The sequence below is a fragment of the Rosa chinensis genome, chromosome 5 (assembly GCF_002994745.2).
Source record: "Rosa chinensis cultivar Old Blush chromosome 5, RchiOBHm-V2, whole genome shotgun sequence".
Lineage (NCBI taxonomy): Eukaryota > Viridiplantae > Streptophyta > Magnoliopsida > Rosales > Rosaceae > Rosa > Rosa chinensis.
The window spans coordinates 51,139,393-51,155,194 of NC_037092.1; the positions used below are offsets into that span (position 1 = coordinate 51,139,393).

The 15,802-nt window shown below is 35.5% G+C and overlaps 2 protein-coding genes across 3 annotated transcripts; both read right to left on the reverse strand.

Moving 5' to 3' along the window:
* Positions 1-734: 734 nt before the first annotated feature.
* Positions 735-1,715, reverse strand: LOC112166024. Its single transcript, XM_024302775.2, has one exon. It carries the CDS (start codon positions 1,609-1,611, stop codon positions 997-999), a length of 615 nt encoding a protein of 204 aa, XP_024158543.1. The 5' UTR covers positions 1,612-1,715; the 3' UTR covers positions 735-996.
* A 5,424-nt stretch (positions 1,716-7,139) lies between these two features.
* LOC112167660 (pentatricopeptide repeat-containing protein At5g01110) lies at positions 7,140-12,487 on the reverse strand. Of its 2 annotated transcripts, XR_002923880.2 has the most exons (3): positions 10,101-12,487; positions 9,800-9,886; positions 7,140-7,820 (listed from the first exon to the last, which is right to left on the reverse strand). XR_002923880.2 is itself a non-coding variant. In XM_024304710.2 (2 exons), exon 1 carries the CDS (start codon positions 12,339-12,341, stop codon positions 10,128-10,130), a length of 2,214 nt encoding a protein of 737 aa, XP_024160478.1. In that variant the 5' UTR covers positions 12,342-12,487; the 3' UTR covers positions 7,140-7,820; positions 10,101-10,127. The 2 variants fall into 2 exon arrangements, 1 of the variants encoding a protein (XP_024160478.1); XM_024304710.2 differs by lacking the exon at positions 9,800-9,886.
* Between the last annotated feature and the right edge of the window lie 3,315 nt (positions 12,488-15,802).

Sequence of the window (15,802 nt, forward strand, 5' to 3'; positions counted from 1 at the left end):
CTCAAAACAACAGTCTCAAATACAAACCCTATATAACTGGTTGAGCAAAACTAAAGATTGAAAGTAGATAAGCAAAACAAGAAGACAAAGGCAATAAGCAAATTTACAAATTGTAAACTGTCATTGCCCAAGCAATAGGCCTGAGCAAAACAAGATGCTTAATGTAGTCGAATATAGCAGTTACATAGGTATCCCAATAGTTTCATATTTAAGATCTAGCCAATTAGGAACTTTTCTTCGAATTATTGAAATTTTTTATTCTAGTTTTGTTCTAGATTTTGAATTTACAGTCTTCATTCATTACACGGGTATGTTGAGAAGACAACAGTTTAATACTGAAATATCCTGGTTCTCAAAATCCCCCGTCCGTGGACTCATTCGAGGCAGAGTCACTCACTGAATAAACGGAGAATTGTTGTCAACGTCCGCACCTAAATCTGTTGATCCGGAAAGCCCAAGGGTAGACATGAATATGCATGGTGTAATTAGTCATTAGGAGATAATAAACCAGGTAGGATGGTAATATATGCATGTTATAATTAGTCATTAGGAGGAAAAAATTAACCAAACAGGATGGTAATAGGTCCATGCATTCGTAATTCATCTGTTAAGTTAACAACGATGGAACTGAACCACCTGATAATCATCATCTTTCCAACACACTAGGTAGTAATTACAAAAAAAAGGGAAAAAGAAAAATGAAGAAGAAGAAGAAGAGAAGATGGATATGGATATGGGAAAAAGACCGAGATCGTAGTTAATAAGTGACTGTATATACAAGTTACAAACTAAAGAATCAATTTTTTTAAGAACAACTAATCCATTGACAAGAATGAAATTAACAAAACAGCAAGAATACACAATTTTTTTTTTCTTTTTGCCACTAAGCATATGTATCTCTTTGTCTTCTAATTACTGCCACAGTGCCACTAGGGAATAATCAAGTGATTTCATCGATCTGTCTGAAAAAAAAAGGAGAAGAAGAAGTAAATTGAATTACACTTGCGTTTCTTTCGGTTTCCAGTACTCTACCCCTATGAATCTGCAAGGTGAAAACCTAATTTTATGCTCAGAAATGGTTTCAAGCTTGGGCGACCACGATTGCTCTTTAGAACCAACAAGCAGCTCGTAGTGTTTCTGAAGCTCCGGTGTGCTACAGAGAAAACGATTGCCTGGACTTTCGGACTCCATTTCCTGACCTCTTGTAATCAGCCTGGTAATGAACTCCGGCGCAACTTTGATCAACACCTTTCCATTGGAACCCTTTATGTACTCGAAGGGGCTCTCCCCGAATTTGATCGGAGAATTCTTAGGGCTCGACGAGTTTAACGCCGCGAGAGAGGAGGCGGAGAGCACACTGCCTGCTAAGCGATCGAGGGGAAGAACGAAGTAGGTCTGGCCGAGCATAAGCTCGTCGTCGATGGACAAGGCCGGAATAGGTTGACCGATGAAGAAGGAGTCTGCATGGCAAACCATTTGGTCGGGAAACTCGAACATGATCTCTCCGGCGATGTGTTTTCCTCTGAGGAATCTGGTGGTGCCTTGGGAAAAGATTACTTTAACAGCTGAGTTTGAGTTTTGTTGAAAACATGGAGACACTGCATTACCCATACGGAGAGAAAGGGGAGGAAGAAGCAGATTTCAATTAAGTTAGGATTACGGTTGGCTTCAGGGAAAAGAAGTGGGGGTTTATTATATACAAGATAGAAGCCGGGAGGGGATAGATTTGACTTGGAGAAAGTCATCGTTTGTTTTATAAGGAGGGAAATTTATATGGGATTTGAGAGATATAAGTCGGTGGTCATCCATGTCGGCTAGCTTTGACAATCTCTCGGTCTCAGTTCTCAAATATATATATAAATGACTCACTTAAAAAAAATATAAAAATAATTGGCCTAACATTATATTTCTACTTTCAAAAACGGTAATGTGCAGTATGAGCTATGAGCATTCATATGTAACAAAATATTTAGATCGAGCGGCACGACGAAATAATTGTTGAGAGTAGGAACAACCATGCATGCTTCAGAATTATAAGAGCAAGTCCACCCGTTGAAGTTGGCTGGTCAAGACTATTAACTATTTTTTACATTTCATTTCTATTTTTTTTCTTAACCAGTCAGATGTATGTTCATAAAAAGTCACTCTGGGTCAGTTTTTTGACCTGCAAACTGACATTTGATGACTTTTTGTGAACAATATCTGACTGGTTAAGAAAAAATGTGAAAATGAAAGACAGAAAATAATGAATAGTCGTGACCAGCCAACTTCAACGGATGGACTTGCTCTAAAGTACACGGAGAAAAGTGTTGAGATATTGTATTATCAATACTACGTGCCTTTTCAAACAATAGCTAGAGTTTTGCCTTTTGCTGAAAAATGGTCGTATATAACCCATTAACCAGTGTACAGTCCATGTCTAGATTAATCCTAAGGCTAAAATCACAGAACCTTACCGGTAGTAGACTAATAGTGCAAGAGCTTCAGCCATATCAACTTCTCTAATTTAAACCTCAAATCACATGTAGGGTAATTAAAGAAAACATCAATAATTTATTTATTTTGGGGCATTTTATATTACACCCAAATTTGATTACACCTATTAGATTAAACCCATCTATAATTTTTTTTAATATATACCCAAATCTGTTGATTAAGTTGATTACATAAATAAATTCTCATTAAGTGACATAGAAAATAAAATATGTTTTTGTCAAAAATTTCTTAATATGCTACAAGCTCTAAACAAATACACTTGATGAACTAGATCATTGATTGAAGCTCTGGTAATCAATACCTAGATCGAGGTTTATATCTGATTTTTTCTATATAAAAGGTATGTTATATTTTTCATATAAACACTTGAATGGAAAGCAAACATAGGTTAATAACATATTATACAGTTATTCTATTTGTAAGGTATGTACTAAAAAGGTACCTGATCATTAGAATACTTTTTTTTTTTTTTTTCTAGATAATTTGATTTCAGGTATGTATCTAACATATAGGAGGCTTAGTTTTTGGTTTATACATTTGATTACAGCCTAAATGTTAATGGGTTTCGTATAACATCTTTGTATTAGAATTTATCATTATTTTCTGTATCATACCTCTTTGTTAGGTTTTCTATTATATTATCCCTATGATTGTATAAACAAAAATGTTACACCTATGATTGTGGTATATATCATTGTGTGTCAATTTCTATTAAGTTTGAACGTTTCTATTATTTAAGCCCTACCTACATATACATATTTAGTAGGTACATTAGACATGTATTATTTGAGAGAATGTAAAAGGGCAAATTAGATATACATGAAAATAAGGAAAAATATTGATTATATATAGGCCTATAGTTTATATGGAAGGTTTTATTTTTATTTTTATGAATCACTCTATATAGAAGGTTTATCAATGTGATTTGGGTGTAAACTAAAAGAAAAGTATGTATATGGGTTTTTTCTAATAGAAGGTTGAATTTTTGGGTTTATATTTAATTTTCTCATTTATTTTTAGTTCATTCGAATGAATTTAGACGTTATTTAGAAATGATAGCACATACCTAACCAATTGCGTATGGAACTATCTATTTAGACAATATTCAAGATTTGAAACAAGTAACTAAGTGTCACATGCACTTGACACAAACTGTACGTAAGCTCCCATTCCACATATGTTTGTTGTCTGTTTGACTCTCAGTTTCGATTAGAATTAAATTTAGAAGGGACTTGGTTGTTAGTTGTTACCCTAAAATGAAATTAATGCAAGCATTCTCTCATACATGTGTGTCCTCGTACGTGCGAATAATAGCCAGCAGGCGCCCATTTTGGCAACTTTGCCCTAGTCAGATTAGATATATACCAAGGCTTCGTCCTAAATTTAGGGCTCATGGATCGTGTAATATTCACCTAAGCCAAGTTGTTTGTATGTGTCTGCTATTTATGCTGGAACAGGCACAATACGTTGATCCTCCCCCATGCATATATGAACCATCATATCCACATTCCCTTGCAGAATATATGTACGTTAATGCATATCACATTCATGTACTCACGTATATATACATGTTATTTGGTTTTTCACTTTTCTGGTAAGTTTATATACGTATCTATATATGATCACACGTATATGCATGTATCATCATGTATACGTTCTTTTCATCCTTTTTTTCTTTTGGTATACGTATCATCATGAAGTATATTCACCTAAGTATGTATCGCATTCCCCTAGCAGTATATATGCGTGTATATTTGCCTTTTTTTGTTTATCACGCTTTATTAAATGGTCTTTTCCGTGATCATTTTATATTTTGCCGTGTTTTAGCAGTAAAGAGAATACATATGAACGTGATGAACCAATTTGTTCAAACAAAAACGGTTGGCCACTTGGCCCTTTAAATAAGCATGTGGCTTTTCTAAACCACATACTGCTAAGATTTAGTACATTGAATCATGCGACGTTTCTTGACCAAAAGAAAAGAAAAGAAAAATAAATAAATTCCTGCTAAAATTCATTGTACAATTTTGTCCTTTTAAGTCTCACTCCTAGTAACTTTCTTATTCAAAATCGTCTTTTGACTTGTTCATGCTTGTGGACATTAAAAAGTCCTCGAATACATGGAGTCGTTAAGAAAAGTACACAGATATAGTTGTCTTACTCCTGTCCCGACATTTACTTCAAACTAAAAAGACTGTTAGTATGTAATTTTTCATATAATATGCAAATAAAACATGTATTGACTTTTATTTTTAAAATTACTTCTGTATTTTGTATTTATAGAAGGGTCTCATTAAATTTTTAGTATTTTTGAAGCCAAAAATATAATACACGTACTAAAAATTGATTTTTTCATTTTTTTTCTTCGTATTTTACACATATTATTGAACAAAAATGGATACAAATTAATATAACAAAATGAATTACTTAAAAATATTTTGTCAAACTTTTATTGAATTATTTGATGAAATGTTCGAATAATACACGTATGTAATTTTCACGTATTATACACATCCCGTATTTTACTAATTATGCTAAAAAGAGAATCCGGTCTTATGAATTTATTTACAAACAAAAGATTTTAAAATTACTTTTGATGACCATAAAATTTTACGATGATTAAGAATGTGTTTAAGAGTCTCCAATTGAATACAATAGCACATACTATACTATACTATTGTATTACAATTATTGCGTTCCAATGAACCTCGCCTTCAAGTTTGTGAAAGAAAGAACTCTACAAATCAGGTAGAAACCATTTGATGAGTACAAATCATCCAGAGCGAGGTAATTTTAGAGCGAGGTTAGGATTTATGGTCACTTTTCGGTCACATATCCACATATCAACCTTTCAGTTTTTAGGTACTAATGTAGAGATCATCTTTGCAAAATTTCAGCCAAATTGATGGTCTTTAAGGTATCTAACTCGCTTAAACCAATGGACGGACTAAATCTGTCAACTTGAACCGTACTAGCTTTAAAGCAGTTATCAATGCCTTAATGATCATCAATGTGGCTGAAAATTTGCAGAGATGATCTATACACTAGTACCTAAAAACTGAACGGTCGAGATGTGGATATGCGATCGAAAAGTGACCGAAAACTCAAATTTCACACGTTAATTTCAGAGCGGAGCTCCGCTCTGAATAAAATCTGTATAAATATATATATATATATATATACACACACACACACATACACACTTATGGCCCATAGATGCCAGAATGTCTCATAGTCAAAGTTGCTACATCATTTTGTCATTAAATAAGAGTATAGTATATGAAACAATGATTAGTTTCTTCTTTCTCTAGCTTGTGGAGTTGTTCATGTGATAAGATTAATCAATTTTGATTAGAATTGTTCATATGACAAGTACAATAGCGATAGTAACCATAATATATTAAAAACAACTCCAATAGTTTCCCTATAATTTCTGTATTATAGGGAAGTAAAAATTAAAGCTTTAACATCTTTTTTTTTCCAAACTCCAACAGATTCTGTATTTTACAGTAATTTATAAAATCTCCATAATTCTTCCTTAAAATTTTAAAAATTACTGTAAATTTAAGGAATTTGGTTTTCTCTTTCCTCAACTATCCCTAAAATGAGGATAGTTATAGGGAATCTGTTGGAGCAAAAAATTTAGGGAAGCTGTTGGAGTTGCTCAAGCCCCATAACTATAGAGCACAATGTTTACAGTATAATATATGTACAAAATTGACCTTTTATCCTGATTTTGACACATGATAAAATTTTGATAGCTATTAATTGACTTTAGTTAGTGGAAGAAATATTGTACGTATATTTAGTCCTATTACAAGGATAAAAGTGCCCTATCTCTTCAAATATTGTACGTACCCTTATCAACAGCAAGCATAATCTGCAAATGTAAATCCTAAATCCTAAATCCAAAACGAAGCTCAATAATGTTATTATTAGGGCAGCTCAACAAGTGCGCACAACTATCCCAATATAATGTCCTAATATAAATTCTAAAACCTAAACCCAAGACTGTCCACAATATTATTTTGCTCAAATATGTTTCACCAACTCTGAATATTGATGATCAGTCTTGCTACTCTAAGGAACAGTTTTAAGGCACTATCAGAAATGCATCACAACAACATGTATTAAATTTAAAAACTGAAATTATAATAACTTTATGTGAGCAGTCCTCTGTTGATGATTGTATATTGTATGATATCACTCGAGCATATGAGTTTCATGTTTTGTAGTTCAAGTTAAAACATGACAAAAATATGCTAATTAGTTAAAACGACAGGCTATTAGTTTAGTTCATCCCATAGACTTGTAGCAAATTTCCGGCTAGCAGACTCAGATCATTGTCATTTGTTCATTCTTATCTAAAAAATATGTCAATCAAGCGACAACACAAAGATTATATGTTCATACAATCATACCATATCCAATTTCTAACTATAATTAAAAGACAAAACCAGCAGCCACAATTAAATTATGACTAATTACTTAATTAGTTAAAATAACGGGTTCCCGTAGGAGCGTGCATTTTCTAGTGCACAAGTACTGAACATAGATAAACAGAGAAAGCAAGACACTGACGTCTCTAACAAATACACATGAATTGCACATGCTCTTATATAATCCCCGCCATTGGACTAGTGTAAATGAAACTGCACCGTAAATTAAACAACAAAAGTTTGAAGTAGTCCACATATTAGCATTTCACTTCATTTCCATCGAGTTATTTGTAGTTAAAATGGACAAAATGAGATTTACTATAAGCCGTTAATTTTACAGAAAGAAGAAGACACCGGCTGAGTAGCGGTGCATACCCAAGTTCCTTATACTCGTTTTCTTCGGGTGCAAAACAACTCATTTCTTGATCTTAAAAGGATACAAGAAAAGTTCCTTATACTCGTTTTCTTCGGGTGCAAAACAACTCATTTCTTGATCTTAAAAGGATACAAGAAAATTCATAAATTTCTCTCCATCTTTAAATCTCATCTCTCAGACAGATCCTCGTTGGCTCGTTGATACCTGAAATTTCTCCTCTCCAACCTGAACTGCCACAGCGGAGATAATAGAAATTGAGACAGAAGCAGCTGTATCACCGCAAACTCAACTGCAGACTAGCTTCTGAACACCAAGAACAGATATTGCACTATTCCAAGCACAACAAATGAATGCTAGAAAGAGCGCTCTCTTGCATATTTGCATGTTCTGTTTCAGCGGGCACATGAAAGGCCCATTTGATTCTCCCCTTCAATAGCCTCTTTCCCATTATAGTATCAATTCCAAACTTTCTAGTTTCTACGGGATGAGGCCATTTCACATCTTCAGACCTGCAACAAAATTTTAATTAGAAAAATTTGCTTCATGACCGGCGTTAAAAAGAAAAGCAACTTAAAACAGCAAAACATTCAGACAAAACTAGTTTTGCCAGCCAAATTCAAGGGACTCAGTCATCTACAAATATAGACCACTATTGATTGCTCATTATCAAACAGTTATTGATTTTCAGGTCACACTATCCCAAAGAGGACAGGACACCAATACACAAAGCCAGAAACAGTGTTATTTATACAAAGTTATTTATCTTATATAGTGATTTCTATATATAGGAAACAAAGTCAACCAGAAAACAGGGAAAGCACCAAAATATCTCTCTCACTCGTTTGGTGCTTAAGTTCAACGAATCACTTTCAATGAAGTACCAGAAACAGCAAGATGCAAATGTATTTATCAATCTAAGTTGTCACCCTAAAATTGTAAAGCCCGTACACTCAAGAAATATATTCAATAAAAGATGAAACTTTGAATGAAATTCCTTTCAATTCTTGCACATCAGCAACAAAAACAATTTTAAAATGTGAATGCTGGTTATAAAAATGTGATAACCATTAGTGTTTACAAAGAGAAAACAAATCTACATCATATTCACATGGGCAAGCACCCACTATTTTATCCACTACAACAAGTTCGTTGTTACTTCAAAACTACAAATAAAGAAAAGGAATGTACAGAGAAAAATCTAGAAATTGATCACTCTATATTATGCTTAAAAGTCTTATGATATTAAAATTTATTTAAAGCAACAAAAATTAATGATAACCATGACAAAGTACTTTGTTGCATCACTTGCACCAAAAGTGGGAAAACAAAAAAAGAAGGAAAAAAAAAAGAAAGAAAAGGGACCCAAGAGCAAGCTCTAAGGACACTTGCATTCTTATAATTAATCTTGATATAGATTTCATAATTAAGGCTTAGTTATCGGACTAATTTTCTTAGTGTAACTTATAATTGACATGGAATCACAGATTACCGGCTAACTAATATACTATACCTAGACAATTTAACAGCCATACATCAGGAGCAAGGAATTTTCAAGGATAAGGGCAGATGAAAACACACTAGGTATATTATATTCACAATTTAACAATTCTAACCGATTCCTTTAAGTTATCAATCACCAGATATTATGGAGATGCACCAACTTATAAGCTGTAGATTAGTTCAAGTCACTATATATTGGTTCCACTTCATACTAGATAGAGAAGTAGAAATTCTAAGTCAAGCCACTGTTCCTCAAAGAGGAAAAAATATAAATGAGGGAGAAGAAAGGTAAGAAACAAATAAAAGAAGGCAAATTTCAAAAATAAATTTGCTTGGAAAAATTTAAGAAAATAAGTTCAAAGATACACCAATAAATAGCCTACAAATATCAAATGGGTTTCAAGTGATGTTGAAAAGAAAAGGTAAAGTTACAAAACTAGTCCCAAGATCTAGCCTGTTTTCAATATACTACTTTGCAAAGACATCCTCTCCTCAATTCATCCAATTACTGCCCTAAGGAAGGCCTGAATAACACAAATGAGGGCTTAGCCTGGACATATCCTCCTTTACTTTCTCTTTTAAACCCTAGATATAAACCCTAACCCATATTACTAAAATTTCTTTCATCTAAACCCCAGTCATAGACAACAACCCACCTTTTCTTATCCACAACATTCTCCTTTTCTATTTTCCCACCTTTTTCTGTTGACATCAATATTGAATTGCTGAAATGGAACTCTAATGCAGTGAAAACCGGAAAGGTAAATTGTTAATGTGCAAAAATTGTAGAAATCATAGATTTCACTTTGATATATATAAAAATTCAACTATGTGAATGTCACTGAGAGTCTGAGACTAAAAAGCATGTACAACTGTACGTTCATGTTTCAAAAAATATGGACAACTAAGATTAGAAGCAACCAAATTTTTGGAAGTGAGTAAGACATCATGAATCCACAAATATTCAATTTATGCCATATATTTATACCTAGTGATAAGCTGATGAAGATCAAGTATCCTGAATTCAGGATCGTAGCTATCATAGTGAGTATATTTTCTCTATATCCAGTGAACCCTGTAAAACAGAAATATTGTATCTCCATTATTTAAAAACACTTGTCCATCTTTTTTTTTTTTTAGGTCAAGAAAACAGTTATCCATCAAAAATGAATTTGCCAAGACAACCACCTTCATTACAAGTTAACAGGAAACAAGGTCTGTATAGTAACAACATTATAGTGGCATAGCTGATTATAATTAAGAAAGAGGAAATTAGGAGAGATATCCACCTTGAGCTACAAGAGAAAAACCAATAACTAGAATTCATCATCTGGTACAAATCCCCTCTGCAGCATTTCATCATGGTAGCGGAATGCCTCTCTCAAATTGTCCTGGGACACATGTCCATTTATCAATGACGTATAAGTGGATCTATCAGGATTTACACCTTTCTCAATCATCTTTCGCAAAACTAACTCAGCTTCATGCAGTCTACCCTGTCTACAGAACCCATATAGAATGACATTGTATGTAATCACATCTGGCAGTAGTCCTTGCTTTTCCATCTCCTTAACTGAAAAAAAGGCTTTATCCAGGTTTTCTTCTTTTACATATCCATTAATCAGAGTATTGTAAGTAATACTATCAGGACCAATTCCTTTTGAAATCATTTTGCCTAAGAACTCATATGCCTTTTCTGTGTCACCAGAGCGGCTATAGCCCTTTATGACAGTATTACAAGTCACTAGAGTGGGTTTGATACCTTCTTCAATCATCTGGTCCCACAAATGAAGTGCCTCATGGACAAGTCCCATGCTACAGAATCCATTGATAAGAATGCCATATGAAATGTAATTAGGGGATATTCTTCTAGAAACCATGTCACTCCATAGCTCCTTAGCTTTATCCATGTCACCTACTTTGCAGAATCCATCAATCAATGTGTTGTACGTGACAATATCAGGCTTGATATTTTTACAAATCATTGCCTCGAACAAACTTAAGGATTTAGCCATATTCCCGTTTTTACAATAACCATGAATAAGTGTTGTGAAAGTATAAAAATCTGGAAAGACACCCCTTTCCACCATCTCATTGAAGAGTTTTTCTGCATCAGCAAGCATCTTCTCCCGACAAAGTCCATTTAAAATAGTATTGAAGGTAATAACATCCACCACGCAGCCTTGCTCAAGCATTTCATCCCGCAACTTCAACGCCTCTGACATCTTGCCATTTCTACAATATCCGTCTATAAGGATAGTATAGATCACATTATCTGGAACCAAGCCTGCATTTTTCATTTCTTGAAAATATAATAGGGCACGATCACTATGTCCATTCCTCGAAAGCACCCCAATTATTGAACTGAAGCTGACTAAATCAGGAACAACACCTCTACATGACATTTCACGGAAAATTCCTTCAGCCTCTGAAATATTATCTTTTCTACAACTCTCAACCAGCAGTGTATTAAAGGTAGTAGTATCAGGGCTTAATCCATTCTGCAACATCTCATACAAAACTTCCTTTGCCCTTGCAGAATTTCCTACCCTACATAATCCATTTATGATAGCATTGTATGTGAAAAGCTCCGGCCTCAAACCCTTAGAAGCCATAGAGTTTTTCAACAGGAAAGCTTCTTCTACAAGCCCTTCACGACAATAGGCATTGATTAGAGTATTATATGTCACAATATCTGTACAAACCCCCTTCTCAGCCATGTCCGATATGAACAATTTAACCCTATTGATTTTGCCATCTTTACACAAGGCATTAACCATAATGTTTAGTGTATAAACATTTAACTGAACCCCGCTGCTAACAACTTCCCCATACACTTCCCATGCCAAATCTACCCACCCTACCTTCACAAGCCCACCAAGAAGACTATTAGCAGCATTTATCGAAATAGCAACTCCCTTGCTCCTAAATGCCTTAAACGCCTCGAACCCTTCTCTCAACTTCCTAGCTTGCACATAAGTCCTAAGCAACAAGTCAAAAACGAAGCAGCTAGAGCCGCAACTGCTACAGGTTGAAACCAAAGACTCAACTATTTCAACACGGGAGACGCCACTCTTCCTAACCATTCTAAGCATTAAAGCTTGAGCATCCGAAGCCCTTCGGGCCCTGACCAAAACGTGAATCATTGCACTCAAAGACTGCGACGAGTGCTTGAAATTCGGACAATTTAACATAATCAAGTCAACGAATTTCAGACCCAGATGCAGATTTTCACGGCAACGGGAAACAAGTTCAACAACAAGAAGTGGGTTTAACCGAAACAGATAGTTACGCAGATGATTGAGATTACCTTGCTTCAAACCCAACAAAAGCTTCTCTACCAAAAGAGAATCTGACAGAGAAGCTGATAAAAAGGGTTCTTGGCTGGTACGCTTGGACTGCACGAGTGCAACACCATTTTCCAAGTAGCGGTTTGATGGGCAAGAAGATATAGAATGGGGTCTCTGAGAGTGAAACACTGGGTGTCTTGTGAAGGTTCTCACTTGCAGAATTGGCCTTTGGGTGCCCATCTTGTGGCCTCTCTCTCCCTCCCGTTCAGGAGTGAATTCAGACTTCAGCAGACATTAGCGTTTTTGTTTCTTTCCCCAAGTTCTCTCCGAACTCTAGAGTCCAAAGTCTGCAAAGCAAGGGGTTGCTTATTTTATTTAGAAAATTACACACAAGTGATCTTTTGAAATTTTAATTAGTCATAAGGCCATCTTATATTTGTTGTCTTCATAAGGCCACCTAATGCTTCAATTTTTTCCCCGCTTGACCAATTTGCCCTTCTACCTTATCGAAACGAGCTGCAATAACAGCCACCATTCTGCTCCACACATTCTCTCTCTCTCTCTCTCTCTCTCTCGTTGCAGACCCCTTCACAAACCCACACGACGTCGTTGCCTCTCTCTCTCCCCTTCACCGTTGCAGACCTCAGACCTCACAAGCTCACCGGTAAAGCACCTGATCGTCGACGTTCGATCACAGATCACTTCTTGATCTCCGCCTTTGATTCCTGAGACCACCGTCACGGCGCTCTCTCTCTTTCCTTGATCACAGATCACCTCGTGATCTCTGCCTCCGATTCCGGCGACCACCGGCACGGCGACCTCCCCAATCTCGCTCGCTCTCTCAGCAAACCCTATCTCCCTCTGCCAGGCTTCGTCGTCTCCGCGATGCTGAAGTTTTCGCAGACTACTGGGAACCAGATTCGATCAGTTCCTCCTGCAAAGCCTCAACGATGCCAACTCGGACTCTGTTCACCGAGAGCTGACTCAGGTAGTACCTCTCTCCTTCTCACTTTTTCTTCAATTCCGGCTCTGTTTGCTTCCGATTCTCATTTCGGAGCCCTAGAATCCTCTGTTTTGGTTTCGGAGTATTCGGAATCTGGACGAAACTTCATTTTTGTTCGGTTTCGATTTTGGACGTTTAGTGAGACTATTAGAACTCAAAACGGGGTTTTGTTTGTCGTTTTGGCTTGCTCAGTGAGCTTCTGAATTGCTTTCTTAATGCAGATTCGAACGCCGTCAACGTTGCCTTGCTTTCTCAGTGTCGCTTTGGCTTGCTCAGTGAGCTTCTGAATCATTCTCGTTTTGGCGATGAGTCTTCGATGGTGAGATTAGGCGTAGGGAAGAACGAGAGTACTAATTCCAGAGATCAAAGCTTTGTTACAAGTTCAAAACCTGGAATTATGTATTGTTACAGTTTTTGGATTAGGTAGAAACTCATTTGTTGATATTTGTCAATTTGATAGCTTTGGTTTGATTTTGGTAATTCCTATGGATTTTACAGCTTACTCTAGTGAATGGTGCTCATGGATACAAGTGATGTTGATCGATTATGATATGTGCAATACATGCAAGATTGAGCATTGTGCATTGTAAATTTGTAGTTGTTTTAATGTTTCATAGTAGTTTTTGTTAGGTTGGTAATAGTTTTCTCAGTTGGTGATAGTAGCTTTGTTAGTCTTTGGTGAGAGTAACTTTTGGTGGTGATGATTGTAGCCTTTTGTGACGGTGATAGTAGTTTTTAACGTTGGTGATAGTAGCTTTTGTCGGTGGTAAAAGTAGTTTTTTACGGTGGTGATAGTAGTTTTCTGCGTTGGTGAGAGTAGCTTTTGTTGATGGTGAGAGTAGTTTTTGATACAAGAGTAACTCTCTAATGTTAGTGAGAGTAGCTCGTTGGTGTTAGTGACAGTAACTTTTGTTGTTGGTAAGAGTAGCTTTTGATGTTGGTGAAAGCAGCTTTTGCTGTTGGTGAGAGTAGTTTTCTAGTGTTGGTGAGATTATCATTTGTTGCTGATAATAGTAGCTTTTGTTGGTGGGGATAGTGTCTTTTCGTTTTGGGGAGCATAGGTTATTTGGTAAGCAGCAGCTTTTATTGTTGGTGATAGTAGCTTTTGTTATCTCATTGGAGATTGCCGGAAATCTTACTAGAGTAGCTTTTGTTGCTAGTGATAGTAGTTTTTGTGACCTCGCCGGAGGTTGCCGGAAATCTCATCAGAGTAGCTTTTGTTGCTAGCCACAGTAGCTTTAGGTGTTAGTGACAGTAGTTTTTGTGGTTGCCGGAGTTCGCCGGAGGTCTGTCGGAAGTTGGCCGGAGTTCGCAGGAGACCCGCCGAAAGTTGGCCGGAGACCTTGCCGGAGAGGAGAGAGAATGATTGTGGACTTTGTCCTCCAGTGGCATTTATATAAATATGTTAGTTTTTAATATCCAAAATATAACACCCTTTTTAATCTAGTGGCCTTATGAGGGAAAAAACTAGTTGGTGGCCCTATGGCTAAAAAAACATTCAAAGATGCACTTACATGTAATTAACCCTATTTTATTCTGCAAAAAAAAAAAAACAAACAAACAAAGAGTTGCTTATTATATTGGGAAAATGATAAAATAGGTCATTTGAAAAATGTAAATGATAGGTTAGGTAAAAGATAGAGAAATTTTTAAGAACAGTACATGCTGTCAGTTTCTCTATTACTTTTGTGTGATTTCCGTCAAAATTGTGAGGGCAAACCATGTCTTCTTTCTCACTTAGAGCAAGTTCACCCGTAGTCAAGAAATGTCAAGGTCGAAAAGTCAAAGCGTCGACCAGTCAAGTAACTGTTCACTGCCACTGAATATGAGTTTCCACCCGTTTTTTTTCTTGACCGATCAAGACTGTTCATGTTTCACTGTTCATCGATTCTTAACTGTTCATTTTCACTCTTCATTGAGTGTTTTAACTGTTCATTGAATTATTATTTTTTTATTTTAAAATTAAAATATATTTGATGTAAATAGATTATAATAATGGAGATTTATGGATAATTAATGTTATAATTATGCAATTTACTATTTTTCTAATATTTTTGGTGGACAAATTATGAGCCACCTACAGTTACCAACAATTTATCTTGCAATAAGTGAAGCCACCTGTGAGCCCTAGAAAAATTTATCGAGATAAGGTGAGATCGTTTGGAACAATTTGACGATCTCGGTAATTATTAGGGTCTTCATCGGAAATAAGTATTGGGGTTTTTCACAAGGTGGAATCTCCAAAGTTTGTTTGGAGTCTATAATATATTTGATGTAAATAGAACTATAGAAAAATTGAAATATATTTTATGTAAATAGATGAAAGATGAGAGCTATAGGAGGAGGAATAAACACTTTGTATGAAAGATAATTTTTTGGACGTGAGAGGTAAAATAAATGGTAGATATTTATAGGAAAATTTTCAGAATTTTTTACAATTTTTTTTCCTTACCGTTTTGTTACCGTTATATATATATATATATATATATATATATATATATATAGATTAATTATAGACCGTCAGATCTCCTCATTAATTAAAGCCAATGGTCCAGATTTAATGAAAATTGGTTTCAAGTTTCTAAAGCAGTCAATGGCTAGCGTCTACGCAATCATGTTGTCCCATTTAATGTCGCTACGCGACAAAATCATGTCTAGCACGCGCCAAACAATGGCCCACCCGCTACGGGACAAGAAA